Below are 16,672 nucleotides of genomic sequence, written 5' to 3'. Positions count from 1 at the left end.
CTTCTTTAGACGTTGGAAATTGAGATTCAAAGTTCCAACCTTCTAATCACATGGCTGCTGCTTCTGACAGCCTCCATCTTGAAGTCATCCACCTCCAAGTCGCCATGCCATTCCACACAGATCTGCTGTGGAGATGCCAAGGGATTTAAGAGCTATGGGCCAGGAAATGTGATGAAAACAAAACACATATTTCATGATATTGCAGTATATGCAGATGCACATAGGTAAATCACCAACATACATATATATGTATATATTCCTAAATATGTTAATCCATTTACAAATATGTTAATCCATTCATTAAAAAAATCTCAAAGGATATATGAGAAACTAGTAGTGGCCACCTAGGGAAGATGGACTAGAGTCAAAGAACGAAGGAATTTATCTCAAGACACATATTCCTTTATACAATTTGAGTTGTCAGCCATTTGTCATTTTTACCATTTTGTGTTTATCACTTTTTCTCTTAAAAGATTGAAGCATTCTTTCTCAGCAACTTTTTTTAAAGTATTATTCTGGAAGGGCCAGAGAAACAGCCACTATGCTTACCCTCTGAACCATAGCCCAGCCTAACGTGAGAGCTCTTGGATAACAAGATTGAAAATATCACATCCATACACACAAAGTTGAAATAAGTTCACAAAACTAATAACCCTGGGAAGCACAAGGCATGAGAATACAGTCACCCAGGTAATTCAGACCCATGACCCCTGATGCTGTAAAGATAATAAAGAACATAGATCATTGTAGTCTTTGCCTAGAAAATAGAACAGAAATGACAGATCACTAATCCACCGCTTTCTCGGCTCCTGTCCACCAGTGCAACTGTGTCAATGAGTTGCCTGTGAACTCCTGCTCTATTCAATTTTTTTTAATCTAAGAAATTCCAGGCCACTTCAAATATCATTTTGAAGAGCACTGGTTCCAAGTGGCTGGAATCCATTCCGGCTGTATGCCATTCTCTCGTGGGGCTGACCAGATACTTTGTTCTGAACTTGCCTTTTAGGATGGCAACAGTCTAACTTTCTATTGGTAGGCCAGTCATGGAACTGGGATAGCATGAGCCAAAGGCAGGGGCTCCTCAGCTTCTTGGGGAACAGGTCTCTGTTCTGTGAGAACAGTTAGTGAGATCCAGGCCAAAAGCATCTAGCTCAGCTTTAATAAACTACATTTTCCTTCTGACATCAGATTCTTCATGAGAGAGAAAGGAGAATTGTTAGGTAGGTAGGGATAAGGGTGGCAGACATGTGTCCTATCTTGTTTTTTTTTTTTTTTCTTGTGCCTGTAGTGCCTTGGCCTCCTGTTGAAATGCTTCCTCCTGGTCCAATGCTGCTGCTTCCTGTAATGCCCTGGGTGCCTGCTCAACCAATAAAAGAGCCATCAACCCATCAACTAATTAGCACAAAGCTCAGAGAGGAGCTATAGGTGGAGCACCATACTATAGAAACCGCCCTGAGAGGATGCCATTGAACTCTTCCTTAGTCCACTCTTGTGATGCAGAGTTTCTACTTTCTTTGCTTTCCTTTCACTTTCAAATAAACTTACCCTGTTTACCTTAAGCATTTTCCTGCTTTTTAATTCTTTCTTTCTTTTTTGGTTGGTCGTGGGGCTTGAACTCTGGGCCTGGGCACTGTCTCTCAGCTCTTCAGCTCAAGGTGAGCACTCTACCGCTTGAGCCACAGCACCACTTCCGGTTTTCTAGTGGTTTATTGGAGATAAGAGTCTCATGGACTTTCCTGTCCGGGCTGGCTTTGAACCGAGATCCTCAGATCTCAGCCTTTGAGTAGCTAGGATTACAGGTGTGAGCCACCGGTGCCTGGCTCCTTTTAATTCTTTAATGGATAGAGAAGACAAATCAGCATCTAGACAGGACCATGGTTTTAAAGTTCTTCTGAAGGAATTTGGTTTAGATAAGGGAAAAAATTACTAATCACAAAGTGTTTTGATATTAGGCAGGAAAGTAACTTCCTCTTGCTCTGCATTCCCTTGAGGTGGGGGTCTTTCCCCAAATGTGCAACAATTTCCTCAATGCAGTAAGAGTGATCATGCACACCTTCTACGTAATAATGGAGGCCAACAGTAAGCATGATTCAAAGACAATGTATGGAGTGAGATGAGAATAAGAGAGAGAGAATCCACTGGGCATTGCACAAGGGCGCTGAGGATGAACGAGGGGAGAAGTTGGGTGGAATGAGGCCTGAGGGGTCATTGGGATGTTCCTTGTCTTTATTTATCTACCCTCTGCCACACACTGGGTGAATATTCTCACCTTCTCAGTCTTTTAAATAAGCAAATGAAATTGGCAAGGATTTGAGACATCTCTAATCCTGCCCTCCCTCATAAGCAGCCCCTCTCTTCTCCCAGGCTCCAAAGCCAGCATTAATTAAGTCTTAGCTTCAGTCATTATACAAATGACATTCCCACTACGTTATCTGTGTGGCCCACACTTCAGCTCCAAGAGGAATAAAGGGATTTGTGAACTGCAACTAAACATCAACCACATATTGGAAGCTTATCTATAAATGAAGAATTTGAACGCATTTTTCTGCTGAAGCATTTAATGGAAGTCTATGTCTAAAAGTCTGAGGTGAGAAACATTTGAATTAAAATCTCAAGCTCATGTCTAGATGGAGTATGAACAAAGCCAATGTTTATGTAACAGAGATGTTTGTTTTCCTGTGGAAATTGTACTGTATTTCTCTTAATAAGAGAAGGTAGATGTTTCAAATATAAGGGCAATTTGGGTCATCCAAAACTGTATTTTTTTCTTGGTACTGCTGGTACTAATATATCATTTTCTGAGCATTAAATCTCTGTTCCCAAGTAGTTTGTCATTTAGGGTAGTTAAATTTTTATTTTTAAGATTTCTTGTGAATGAAATTATTTTAAAATATATGTAATTAGTCATTCTGAATAAAAATAATTGCTTTTCCTTGTAAAGAGGGAAAATATAAGAATCCAGTAAAAAAAAAAATGCTCAGATAGGGAATAAATACTACATAGAGTTAAAATACTTCATTATGAAATAAGTATGTACATACATAAATTATCTCTTGAAATCCTTCCTAGATTTTGTCAATTCACGCATATGTATTCATGCATAAATTTGTGGATAGTAATCAAATAGTGTGGTACTGACATATAATTATATACATGGATCAAAAAAACAGAATAGATACTCGAGGTAAACTCATAGGTCCCTTCTCAACTGATATCCAACTAAGGTACTCAGAACACACACACTGGAGAAAAGACAGTATTTGCAATAAATGGTGCTGGGAAAATTGAATTTCCAATTCAAGAGTGAAATTAGACCTCTCTCACTTCAGGAAGAAAACCAGCTCAATGCGTATTATAGACCTAACTACAAAATCTACTCATATGAAAATACTAGGAGAAAATGTAGAGAAAAAGCTTCTGTACATTGCAATGACAAGGTGCTTTTACACAAGAAGAGTTCAATTGCTCCATTGAAATTCCTCTTTTTATATAAATGGACTAATTTTATGCAGCATGCTTTTTCAACACAAGCTCCCATGGTGATGAAAAAGAAAAACTGAAATAATACTCGAATACTAGAATCACCACATTCACTGGATAAAATTATGCAAACATTTCAAATGTTACCATCATAAGTGGAAGTGAAGTTTCATCTTGCAAAAGACTCTTCTCAAGGCACTATTCATGTCTCTGTTCCTGAGGCTGTAGATGAAGGGGTTCAGCATGGGGGTCACCACTGTGTACATCATCGCCATGACAGTCTCCTTCACGGTAGAATTATTGGCTGATGGACATAAGTAGAGTGCAGAGCATGTCCCATAGAACAGGGACACCACAGACAGATGGGAGCCACAAGTGGAGAAGACCCTGTGGATGCTTCGTGTGGAAGGAACCCTGAGGATGGAGGAAACAATTCTTGCATAGGATAAGAGGATGAGTAGGAAGGGAGTCACAAATATTAGGCCTCCCATGATGAATATCACCAACTCATTGATGTGAGTGTCGGAGCAGGCCAGCTTCAGCAGAGCAGACAGGTCACAGAAGAAGTGGGGAATTATGTTGTTACAGAAAGTCAATCTGGTGGCCAGCAAGGTGTGCAACATGGCATGGAATGTGGTCAGCACCCAGGACAGCGCCATCATTCCCACACACAGCTTGGGGCTCATGATGCTGGTGTAGTGCAGGGGGAAGCAGATGGCCACATAGCGGTCATAGGCCATGGCCAAAAGGAGAAAACTCTCCAGGTCTCCAAAATACAGGAAGAAGTACATCTGGGTCAGGCAGCCTGAGTAGGGGATGGCTGGGACTGGGCTCTGCATGTTCTGCAAGAGTTTGGGCATTGTGACAGAGGAGAAGCAGAGGTCAGAGAAGGACAAGTTACTGAGAAACCAGTACATGGGTGTGTGGAGATGGGTGTCTAGTCGAATGAGAACCACAATGAGGAGGTTCCCCAGGACAGTGACGAGGTACATGGTTAGGAACAGGGAATAGAACAGGTGTTGGTGTTCTGGTTGGATGGGCAGGCCCAGGAGGAGAAACTCAGAGACGATAGTTTGATTCCTTGTTGTCATGCTCTGTCCCCAATATCTTTAAGATATAATAAGATTTTATTTTATTTTTTCCTTTCAAAACTCCAAATATTAATTATTACATTACTATGTTTGTGATAGGTATTTTACAATGAATTGTTTCATCTGCATCCCAATAATTATGCCCCTTAAATGTCAAGTGAGTATAGTCAGTGTAATTCTTTATGACTTGTCTTAACTTTCTTTGGCATCTTTCAGTATCCTATAAGTATCCTGAATGTTTATCTGTCTGATGTTGAATCCCAGAATACAATTGTCTTTTCTTACCTGCCCGACCAGTAATCCTGCAACTGTAATGGACTCTGGCTCTCTCTGTATCTCATATTTAAGGATCCTGAAGGTTTCTTCCCTCCCCCAAACACTATCCTCTTATAATACTGTATAAAGGAATACTCATCTACTCCAGTGTTTTACATCACTTTTTAACACTTAGGTATAAATGTCTCCCTGTGCTGCAGAATTCTAAATCTCATTAACAGCTGTCCATCCTGTAAAGGCATCAAAGGCATATTAAGCTCAACAGACCCAAAATGAATATTCTTCCACTCACTCTTTCCTTACCTTCAACTCTCATTGAGTGAACACTCTGGATTGCCTCCTTCATTCTCTTATTTCATTCATCTCTTACTGTGAGACCTCCTCCTTCCCAGAACAGAGCGACACCTGGTCTCTCTTGGATGACTGAAGCAGACTCTCAATTATGTCCCTGTGCCCATGTCTCTATCTCTTTTTCCTTTCACACGGTGGCATTCTAAGATGGAAATGTGATCATCTCTTTCCTGATTAGTGCTTCAGGGGATTATCACTGCTCTTAAGATAAGCACAGAATTTCTTACAATACTTCTGATTAAGTTCCAGCACCTGACCTGTGCTTATCTCCACAGACACACTGGCATGTCATGCTGCAGTGAAGCTAGGCTGCAAAGTCCTTTTCCCTGCCCCTTGTCTTCAGCCCCTGTTGTCTCTCCCAGCACATCTCTTTGTCCCATCTGTTGCTGTTCACAAGGCTTCCTTACAGTGATCTTAATAACCTGGCATTTGCACAGCTAACACTTCTCTGCTTCTCCAGACTTGTGGATATGCTCCTACAGCATCCTGAACTCACCTCATCACACTCAATGCCATTGGTCACTTGTTTGAAGCTGTCTTCCTACCACACTGGAAACTCCATGCAGAAAAAGCCCCCTTGCCTTCATGAATACAGCAAGGCCAGCACCACAATGCCTGGATGTAGCCAGTGTTTCATGATTATGTAGGCTGTGAAATGCCCCAACTGTAGAATCCTTCAACTTAAAGGCAGCAACTTCTATTAAATCTGTTAAATCTTTCATGAATACAAACCTACTAGACTTAAGCAGTGGATTTTGAGACTCTATGTTCAAACTGGGAGGTTTGATTTTGTGTTTATGAAGAATATTAAGGTATATCAGCTATAGTTACTCTCTTCAGCAGCAGTAGTGTCTTCAGATTTTCTCATAGGCAGTACAGATGATCTTTGTAGGTTTTTTTTTTTTTATTGCTTGTGGGGCTTGAACTGAGAGCCTGGGTGCTGTCCCTGAGCTCTTTCACTTATGGCTAGTTCTCTGACACAGTGCTGCTGTCAGTTTTCTGGTAGTTAGTTGGAGATAAGAGTCTCATGTACTTTTCTTCCTAGGCTGGCTTGGAACCGAGTTCCTCAGATCTCAGCTTCCTGAGTAGCTAGGATTGCAGGTGTGAGCCACCAGCAACCTGCAGTACAGACCATCTCTTCTTTTCTTTTCTTTACTTTTTTTTTTTTTTTTTTTTGCAGTCATGGGGCTTGAACTCTGGGCCTGGGCACTGTGTCTCAGCTCTTCAGCTCAAGGCAAGCGCTCTACCACTTGAGCCACAATGCTTCTTCCTGCTTTTTCTGTTTATGTGGCACTGAGGAATCGAACCTAGGGCCTCATACATGTGAGGCAAGCACTCTACCACTGAGCCACTTTCCCAGCCCCAGTACAGAGGATCTTACACTGAGAGTAATGTCAGAAAAATAATCAGGTTGAGAATTGTATAAATGATGGAAAAATAAAAGAAAGCATATTTCATCCAACCTTCACTTCATGACTTACTTTTATATATGATGGTTAATTTTCTGCATCATCAGAGTTAGGATCTAATAAATTTTTTGTCAGCTATTAAATCTGGTTGTTGCTGTGCAAGTATTTTATAATATCATTTACACTGAAATAGGTAGACTTGGACTGAAGTAGATTATGCTTCCTAATGTGATGAGCCTCATAGAATCAGTTGAAGAAATTCAGAGTAAAATATGTAGTCTCTTGAGGAAAAAGTTCTGCCTCAAGACTCAAGAACACAGCATCTCTTTTCAGGCCTGTTTTTGTGCTATAAAACTTATCTGATAGCCGGCCTTGCAGATTGTGTGACATTGCTTACAATAAAGCTTTCTCTGCCTCTGTGACTGTCCCTATCCATCTGTCTACCTCTGTGTTTGTCTGTCTCTCTCACATACAGACAGATACATTCAAGTACATATGGCACGCTTCAATTGTGCTTCCTTCTGGGTACCCCTGACTAATGAATGCTTACCTCTGTTACCTCAAGTCTAACAAAGAAGGCAGAGGAGAGGTATGGGATGCTCTTTACTAAAACCACTTAACTGTACCCAAATGCTGGGGTCATCAGCCTACTGATGGGGTTCAAGTCAGGCGCACAAACTTTGTGAACATTTGCGTATTATGTATTGGCATTGAAGAGAGAGTACCGTGTAGGGAAAATCCTGTGCCTTGTTTTTCTGCACTCTGCTTCTCTTGAGCAGGAGTTTAATGTGTATGAGTTTGGTGAGGGATCACAGCCTGAAGCCTTCCCACTGTTGACCCTCGGACTTTCCTATCTTCTCAGCAGGGAACCTGCAGTACTGGACCACACATATGAATCACAAAGGGGAATGTATCTAATGCTTATTATATATGGGTGTCACCTTGGTTCCGTAAAGACTGATCTTGGTTCTGCAGCTCAATTTTTATATTCCAAATGAATAAGCAGATGATGTCAATATATTGGGTCAATGGACTGCGGCCAGTAGATGGCTTCTCAGTAGCAAGTACATGCATTGTGTTTAAAAAAGATTGTGAAACTGGGCACAGGGCACATGTCTATAATCCTAGCTACTTGGGATCACAGATCAAGGTGAGCCCAAGAAAAGTCCTAGCTAAAAAAAATAACCAACAGCCAAACAAGGTTGGAAGTGTGGTAGAACTTCAACCTAGAAGGTAAAAGGACTTGAGTCAAACCTCAGTACCACAAAAAGGAGATTCCTGAGGTCCAAACACATCTCTGATAGTAGATGTGTTTCCTAGTTTATTAAAGTTAAACAGGTGGATCTAAAAGTAAAAAAAGCTTAATAACTACTTTATTGAATTGAAAGGAAAGGGTCATGAGAGAATCCTTGGGAGCAAGAGGCACCCTCTCTTTAATGAAATGATGATCATAGTGATCCCTAAACCAGAACACTTCTATAATGTGGGCAAGTATTGGGGGGTAGAGATATTGCAAAGGGGAAAGCTGGCATACCTGGAAACTTGTTCTGCAGAACACCAAACAGCCTAGGAAGTCAGGACTCTCAGCTTGGAAGGACGGGCCGTATGGCGCTAGCTCCTTCTCCCTCTTGACACCTCACACAGGGTGTGAGGGTGACTCCTGGGCCTTGCCCCTTTTGTTCATGATAGACACAGGAAGTAACAGTCTCTGCAGTCTTCAAGTTTGTCTGCCCCATCACCACTCACAGGGACCTCAGAGGCTCCACATCCCAGGGGAGTACAGTTCCTGGACTAATTCATTAAAGGCAAAATGATTACTCAAGGCTTCTCTAGGACCAATTCTTCCAGCCTTGTGTTAATGGTTTGTGACTAGCCATGGCTCACGCCTGATTATACTTTGGGGAATGGTAGGGATGGAGGGTGATTCTTCTACTCTTTAGGGAATGGACAAGTACCCATGTGGGGTTGGAGCTTACATTTCTTTTTAAGCTTGGAGCATGAAGGCTTGTTGGAACTGCTGAAATGATTCTAAGACCACATTAGGAATGAGCTAATATAACTTAAGTGTGTGAAAATTTATGTAAGAGGGCTGGGAAGGTGGCTCAGTGGTAGAGCGCTTGCCTTGCATGCCTGAGGCCCTGGGTTTGATTCCTCAGCACCACATAAGCAAAAAAAAAAAATTATGTAAGAAATTATTACTGTATTTGAAGCATATTATCAGTATAAAAAACACATGTTAAAGAAAATTTCTGGGGCTAGGAAGTTGGCTCAGTGGTAGAGTGCTTGCCTTGCATGCATGAGACCCTGGGTTCTATTCCTCAGCACCACATAAGTAGAAAATGCCGGAAGTGGTGCTGTGGCTCAAGTGGTAGAGTGCTAGCCTTGAGCTAAAGAGCTGAGGACAGCACCCAGGCCCAGAATTCAAGCCCCACGACTGACCCCCCCCCCAAAAAAAGGAAGAAAATTTCCAAAGTGACAATGTCTTAAAACTCTATGAATCCATGGACACAGGCCCCAGGAGAGATAAACCTGGTTGTGAACAAGATCAACTCCCATGACCAAAGTTTTTGTATGTGTCAGTGTAAACAAAGGACTAGAATAAAATTGCTTGCATAATGTTCAGTTCCTCTTTAGGTCAAGATAGAAAAACAAGCCCAAATTCCAATTGTATTCACTTCCTTGGTAAAGTTTATTCTTAAATTTTTTTTTGAGGCTTCTGTTAATGGAACTGTTGTTATGATTTATTTCTCAACCTCCTCCTTGTTAGTGTACAGAAAAGTCACTGATTTTCTTATATTATTTCTATATCCTCCTCCATTGCCAAAGTGTATGTCAGAGATATTGATATTCCTGTTATTGGATTGTATGAGTTCCATAAATATTTTTGACATTAATCTCCTTCATGTATGTGCTCTACATGTTTTTACATAGTTCATAAAATGTACCTTTGAAAATTGTGACAGACACATAGGCCATAAAACACCATTGAGGAGCCAGAGCAAAATCCAAGTACATATTGACATGTAATTTTTGATCAGGCCATATACATAAGACAATGGGGAAAGAAAAATCTATGCAATAAATAACGATGGGAATGTTGGGCAAGGTGGCTCATGCCTGTAATCCCAGTTGAGATCACAAGATGCCAAATTAGAAGCTGTCTTGGTTATTTAGGCCTTGTATAAAAAAAATTAAAAAGCAAAACAAAACAAAAGTTGAAGCACTGATGGCACAACTGATTATCCACAAGCAAAAAGCAGGAAACTGGGCAGTCATATTACACCATGCTCAATAAATGGAAATCAACTCAGGCTTACATGGAAGACCTAAATCTTGAAGCTCTAAGATGGAGACACATGGAAAAATCTTTGATATTGACCTTGGCAAAGGTTTTCTAGACCTTCACACCCAAAGCACAGGCAACAAAACGAAAAATGAATGTGTGAGACTTCATCGAATAGAAAACATTGTGGGGATATAGCTAAGGATATAGTTTGTAGATAACGAATTTGCTTAGATGCATGAGGCCCTAACTTTGATACAAATAGAATAAATATCTAGTGATTGGATTTCTGGATTTCATGGCAATTCTGCTTTTTGTCTTTTTTTGACAGTCCTGGGGCTTGAACCCAGGGTCTAGGCACTGTCCATGAACTTCTTTTGCACAAGGCTAGTGTTTACCACTTTAGCCACAGCTCCACTTCTGGTTTTTTCATAATTTATTAGCCTTACAGCCTTTCTTGCCCAGGCTGGCTGCAAAGCATGATCCTCAGATCTCAGCCTCCTGAGTAGCTATGATTACAGGCATAAGTCACTGGTACCTGCCTACTTTTTGTCTTTTTAAGAACCTCAATATAGTTTCCTATGAATACTGTAATGATTGACATTCCCATTAAGGTTCTATTTTTTTCTCCAATCTCACCTGTACTTGTTATCGTTTGCATTTTTGGTAATAGTCTTTCTGAAAGCTGTGAGGGAGATACCTTATTGTGTTTTAATTTCTATCACCCTGATGTTTACAAAGCTGAGAATGTCTTCAAGTATCTCTTAGTCCTCCTTCTTGAGACAGTCTTGCTTTGTTTCCTCAGCTGACCTTAACCTCAGCCTCAGCTTCACAATTGCTGGGATTCCAGGTATGCACAACCATGCCCAGTTTTTATTCCATCTTTGAGAAATAACTATCTGTTCAGGATTCTTGTCCATTTCTAAACTAGATTTTTTATCAGAATTCTTTAAATTGCTTAAATATTAGCCTTTGTTTTTATTACTTAAAAATTTCAATATTTTTTTAAAACAGATGTATGGCTTGTCAATGTTTTCCCCAAATTCTTGGCTGTCCCTTTATGCTTATTTCCTATGATGCACACAATTATTAATTTTGATGTAGTCCCATTTTTCTTTCTTGGCTTTTTCAGTAAAATCTAAAAATATGCTTTGTCCAATCCTGTTTTGTACAGATTATTTCATCTTTTTATTTTTTAAGACTTTTGTGCTTTAGGATTTACATTACTATAGCAATTCTACAGATCATCAATAATTATATACACTGAAAAACAGGGCTACTTTAGGAGTCAGCTATACACTCAACATATGCCAACGCAGTCAAGGAAACATATAATAGACATAAATGTTTATGCATATTTATTGCACTATCATTCACAAAAGGCAAGCCGTGGGGCCACTAGGATGCCCATTGATGTGTTAATCCATAGAGAAGGTGTGGCACCATGCATAAAGCAGAAGCTAGATACTCATATATCACCCTGCACCAAAATGGATCAAAGACCTCAATGTAAGTCCAAATATCCTGAAAATATTGCAGAAAATATTGCAGAGAAAATACTAGGGCTCTTAAGCATGGGTCAAAACTTTTGGAGTAAAGATCCAGAATCACAAGAAATCAAAGTAAGACTGGATAAATAGGATAACATCCATTAAAGAGTTTCTGCATGTCAAAAGATATAGCTAGCAAGATAAGTAAAAAGCTCACTGAATGGGAGAAGATTTTTACTAGCTATGCATCAGACAAGGGCCTCATATCTCAATTAGACTTCAAAAAATTAACCTTTCCCCCCAAATCCTAAAGAAGCAACAACCCAATTAATAAATAAACTAAAGACTTAGAGAATTCTCAGGTGAATAGACCAAATAGACCAATAGACACATGAAGAAATATTGAACATCTCAAACCAAACCAAAAACCAAATTGCAAAAACCAAAAACTCAGGTAAGATTCTACCTCACCTCAGTTATTATGCTGTTATTAAGAAATCTAACAATAACAGATGCTGGTGGGGAGGTGGCCAAAAGGGAATGCTACTACACTGTTGATGGGAATGTAAACTTGTTCAACCACTCTGGAAAACAGTGTGCAGGTTCATCAAAAGACTAAACATAAAGCATCCCTATGATCCAACAATGCTACTCCTGGGCATTTAGCCAATAGAACACACAACCACACTGAAGCTACCAGCACAACCATGTTCATTACAGCATTGTTTACCATAGCCAAGATGTGGAATGAGCCTAGTTGCCCCTCAGTGGATGAATGGATGAAAAAATGTGGTTTATATACACAATGGAATTCTATGCTTCCTGAGAAAGAATGATATTGCATCATTTGCAAGGAAATGGAGAAAAACATTGTATTAAGTGAAGTAAGCCAGGACCAACGGAACATAAGTTCCATGGTTTCCCTCATTTGTTGTAACTAGAATGTGCCTATAAGTCTCCAAGTAAATAGTGGATGGAAAAAGACAAAAAATACACTTGGACAAGATAAATTATACAGGACTGGGCTGGGAATGTTGCTTAGTGGTAAAGTGCTTGCCGAGTATTGATGAAGCTCTGCTTCAGTATCATAGAAACAGAAAAAACTGGAAGTGGCACTGTGGCTCAAATGGTAGAGTGCTAGCCTTGAGCAAAAGAAGCTCAGGGACATTGCCCAGGCCTTGAGTTCAGCCCCAGGACTAGGGAAAAAAAAAAAAATATATATATATATATAGAGGGCTCTAAACATTCACACAGTGAGATCAAAGGAGATTCTTAGGATAAAATCACAAAAGGTCAATAGCAATGCGCATACAAACATACAAAACTGTATTTATAGAAATGAACTCTTAAGAAATGGAAACGAGATTTTTTTTTGCTATTTTGCTTTTTTTGATTGTTTTCTCCTTTGTTGCTGTTTTGATTTCAGTACCTTTTGTTTTGTTTGTAAATTTATTTGGTTGGGGGAGGGTAAGGCGAGCACAGAAATGATGGGACAAAGGGTGAACCAATAAATCTGTGGCACTCATAGACACTAAGTTGAAAATGAGCCACACAAGCTGTGTATAGGAACAGGAGGGAAAAACTGGGAGAGAGTGAGGGAAGGGGTGTCATTGTCCAAAAAAAAATGTATTCATTACCTGACTTAGGAAACATAACCCCACTGTACTTCACCTTTATAATAACTATAAAAAAGCATGGCATATGTACACAGTGGAGTAGTATTCCACATTAAGAAAAATAAACTCACCTCATTTGAATGAAAATGGATTCTCCTAGAGATCATTATGTTGCACAATAATAATCTTTAGTTGCAGATGTTAAAGATGGAGAAAGGCATATTTTTCTTCTTATATTTAGCCTAAAAGTAGGAAGGCAGATTTTTTTGGGGGGGGGGGTCTGGTCATGGGGACTGAACCGCTGGGCCTGGACGCTGTTCCTCAGCTCTTCAGCTCAAGGCTAGCACTCTACCACTTGAGCCACAGTGCCACTTCTGGTTTTTTTCTTTTTTGCTTATGTAGTGCTGAGGGCCTCATGCATGCAAGGCAAGTACTCTACGACTGAGCCACCTTCCCAGCCCAGGAAGGCAGATTTTTAAGAATATAAAGGAAACCGCAGGGAGAGAGGAGGGAGGAAAACACAGGCAATGGGTGAGGGGATGTATTAGATCAATGTTCCTCATACACATGTATCAAAATGTCATACTGCAACCCTTTCTGTTGCACACACAACCTACACTAATAAGAATAGGCACTACTGAGTTTTGCCTGTTAATCTATGTTTGGTATCTTGCTACTTGCTGAAAATGTTTATCTGAGTAAGAGTCTTCGTATGGAGTCCATAGAATCCTTTAAGAGTCAGGTCTTATCTTTCATAAGCCAGGATTGCAGTTCTCAGCTGAATTTAGGATAAAATGAAAATACCCTGGATAGTGTCAGAATGAAAGGAATGAAGATCATATAAATATTAGTTTGTCTGACTGTACTAAGCTTCTCTAGGATCATTAGGACATGACTGAAGTAAAGGCCCAGCAGTTCCACAAAAGGTTTTTTATTTAAAGTTCAGTCATTCAGCTAAACTTTCCTTTTCAGATCAAACAATTATGTAGTGCCTCCTGTTATCAGAAGCTTGTATAGTAAGTAGGAAATGTAGAACAGTATTTCAGTATCAATATCATCACACTTTCTGGATAAAATTATGTTAAAAATCCCAAGTGCTACCAAAATAGACAGGGATGAAGTTTGTGTTTATGTATGATTCTTCCCAGGGCTCCCTTCATGTCTCTGTTCCTGAGGCTGTAGATGAAGGGGTTCAGCATGGGGGTCACCACCGTGTACATCATCGCCATGACAGTCTCCTTCATGGTAGAATTATTGGCTGATGGACATAAGTAGAGACCAATAATTGTCCCATAGAACAGGGACACCACAGACAGATGGGAGCCACAAGTGGAGAAGACCTTGCGGATACTGCGAGCAGAAGGGACCTTGAGGATGGAGGAGACAATTCGTGCATAGGACATGATGATGAGTACAAATGGGATGACGATGACAAGCCCGCCCATGATGAATATCACCAACTCATTCACACGAGTGTCAGAGCAGGACAGCTTCAGCAGAGCAGATATTTCACAGAAGAAGTGGGGGATCACATTGTCCTTACAGAAAGTCAATCTGGTGGCGAGCAGGGTGTGCAGCATGGCATGGAATGTGGTCAGCACCCAGGACAGCGCCATCATTCCCACACACAGCTTGGGGCTCATGATGCTGGTGTAGTGCAGGGGGAAGCAGATGGCCACATAGCGGTCATAGGCCATGGCAACAAGGAGAAAGCTCTCCAGGTCTGCAAAAAACATATAGAAGTACGTCTGTGTCAGGCAGCCTGCATAGGGGATGGTTGGGACTTGGCTCCTCATGTTCTGCAGCATTTTGGGGATGGTGACTGAGGAGAAGCAGAGGTCAGAGAAGGATAGGTTGCTGAGAAATGCATACATGGGTGTGTGGAGATGGGAATCTAGTCGAATGAGGACCATGATCAGGAGGTTTCCTAGGATGGTGGTCAAGTACATGGCCAGAAACAGGACATAGAACAGGTGTTGGTGTTCTGGTTGGATGGGTAGGCCCAGCAGGAGGAACTCGAAAATGATAGTTTGATTCTTTGTTGTCATGCTCTGTCCCCAATATCTTTAAGAAATAATACATTTTATTTTATTTTTCCCTTTCAAGGAATTCAAATATTAATGATTACATTTCTATGTTTGTGATTGGTGTTTTACAATGAATTATTTCATCTGCATCACAATAATTATGCCCCTTAAATATCAAGTGAGTAAAATCAGTGTAATTCTTTATGATTTGTCTTAACTTTCTTTGGCACCTTTCAGTGTCCTACAAGTATCCTGAATGTTTATCTGTCTGATGTTGAATCCCAGCATACATTTGTGTTTTCTTACCTGCCCGACCAGTAATCCTGCAACTGTAATGGACTCTGGCTCTCTCTGTATCTCATATTTAATGATCCTGAAGGTTTCTTCCCTCCCCCCAAACACTATCCTCTTATAATATTGTATAAAGGAATACTCATCTACTCCATTGTTTTACATCACTATTTAATACTCAGGTATAAATGTCTCCCTGTGCTGCAGAACTCTAAATCTCATTAACAGCTGTCCATCCTGTAAAGGCATCACAGGCATATTAAGCTCAACAGACCCAAAATGAATGTTCTTCCACTCACTCTTTCCTCACCTTCAACTCTCATTGAATGAACACTCTGGATTGCCTCCTTCATTCTCTTATTTCATTCATCTCTTACTGTAAGACCTCCTCCTTCCCACAACAGAGCGACACCTGGTCTCTCTTGGATGACTGAAGCAGACTCTCAATTATGTCCCTGTGCCCATGTCTCTGTCTCTTTTTCCTTTCACATGGTGGCATTCTAAGATGGAAATGTGATCATCTCTTTCCTGATTAGTGCTTCAGGGGATTATCACTGCTCTTAAGATAAGCACAGAATTTCTTTTCTTTTTTTTGTTGGTCATGGGGTTTGAACTCTGGGCCTGGGTCCCTTAGCTCTTCAGCTCAAGGCAAGCGCGCTACCACTTGAGCTATAGCCCCACTTCCAGCACAGAATTTCTTTCAATACTTCTGATTAAGTTCCAACACCTGACCTGTGCTTATCTCCACAGACACACTGGCATGTCATGCTGCAGTGAAGCTAGGCTGCAAAGTCCTTTTCCCTGCCCCTTGTCTTCAACCCCCTTTGTCTCTCCCAGCCCATCGCTTTGTCCCATCTGTTGCTGTTCATGAGGCTTCCTTACAGTGATCTTAATAACCTGGCATTTGCACAGCTAACACTTCTCTGCTTCTCCAGACTTGTGGATATGCTTCTACAGCATCCTGAACTCACCTCATCACACTCAATGCCATTGGTCACTTGTCTGAAGCTGTCTTCCTACCACACTGGAAACTCCATGCAGAAAAAGCCCCCTTGCCTTCATGAATACAGCAAGGCCAGCACCACAATGCCTGGATGTAGCCAGTGTTTCATGATTATGTAGGCTGTGAAATGGCCCCAACTGTAGAATCCTTCAACTTAAAGGCAGCAACTTCTATTAAATCTGTTAAATCTTTCATGAATACAAACCTACTAGACTTATGCAATGGATTTTGAGACTCTATGTTCAAACTGGGAGGTTTGATTTTGTGTTTATGAAGAATATTAAGGTATATCAGCTATAGTTACTCTCTTCAGCAGCAGTAGTGTCTTCAGATTTTCTCATAGGCAGTACAGATG

The 16,672-nt window shown here is 40.6% G+C and overlaps 2 protein-coding genes across 2 annotated transcripts; both read right to left on the bottom strand.

The window, feature by feature from the left end:
• Positions 1-3,629: 3,629 nt before the first annotated feature.
• Positions 3,630-4,571, bottom strand: LOC138830399 (olfactory receptor 1468-like). Its single transcript, XM_070026773.1, has one exon. It carries the CDS (start codon positions 4,569-4,571, stop codon positions 3,630-3,632), a length of 942 nt encoding a protein of 313 aa, XP_069882874.1.
• Positions 4,572-14,093: 9,522 nt separating this feature from the next.
• On the bottom strand, positions 14,094-15,044 carry LOC138830524 (olfactory receptor 1468-like). The gene has a single exon (XM_070026904.1). It carries the CDS (start codon positions 15,042-15,044, stop codon positions 14,094-14,096), a length of 951 nt encoding a protein of 316 aa, XP_069883005.1.
• Positions 15,045-16,672: the final 1,628 nt, after the last annotated feature.

This window comes from Dipodomys merriami, unplaced genomic scaffold (genome assembly GCF_024711535.1).
Source record: "Dipodomys merriami isolate MVZ:Mamm:240054 unplaced genomic scaffold, mDipMer1.0.p SCAF_19, whole genome shotgun sequence".
Taxonomy (NCBI): Eukaryota; Metazoa; Chordata; class Mammalia; order Rodentia; family Heteromyidae; genus Dipodomys; species Dipodomys merriami.
The sequence above is the reverse complement of the archived record's forward strand: the minus strand, read 5'-3'. Positions and strand labels throughout refer to the sequence as shown.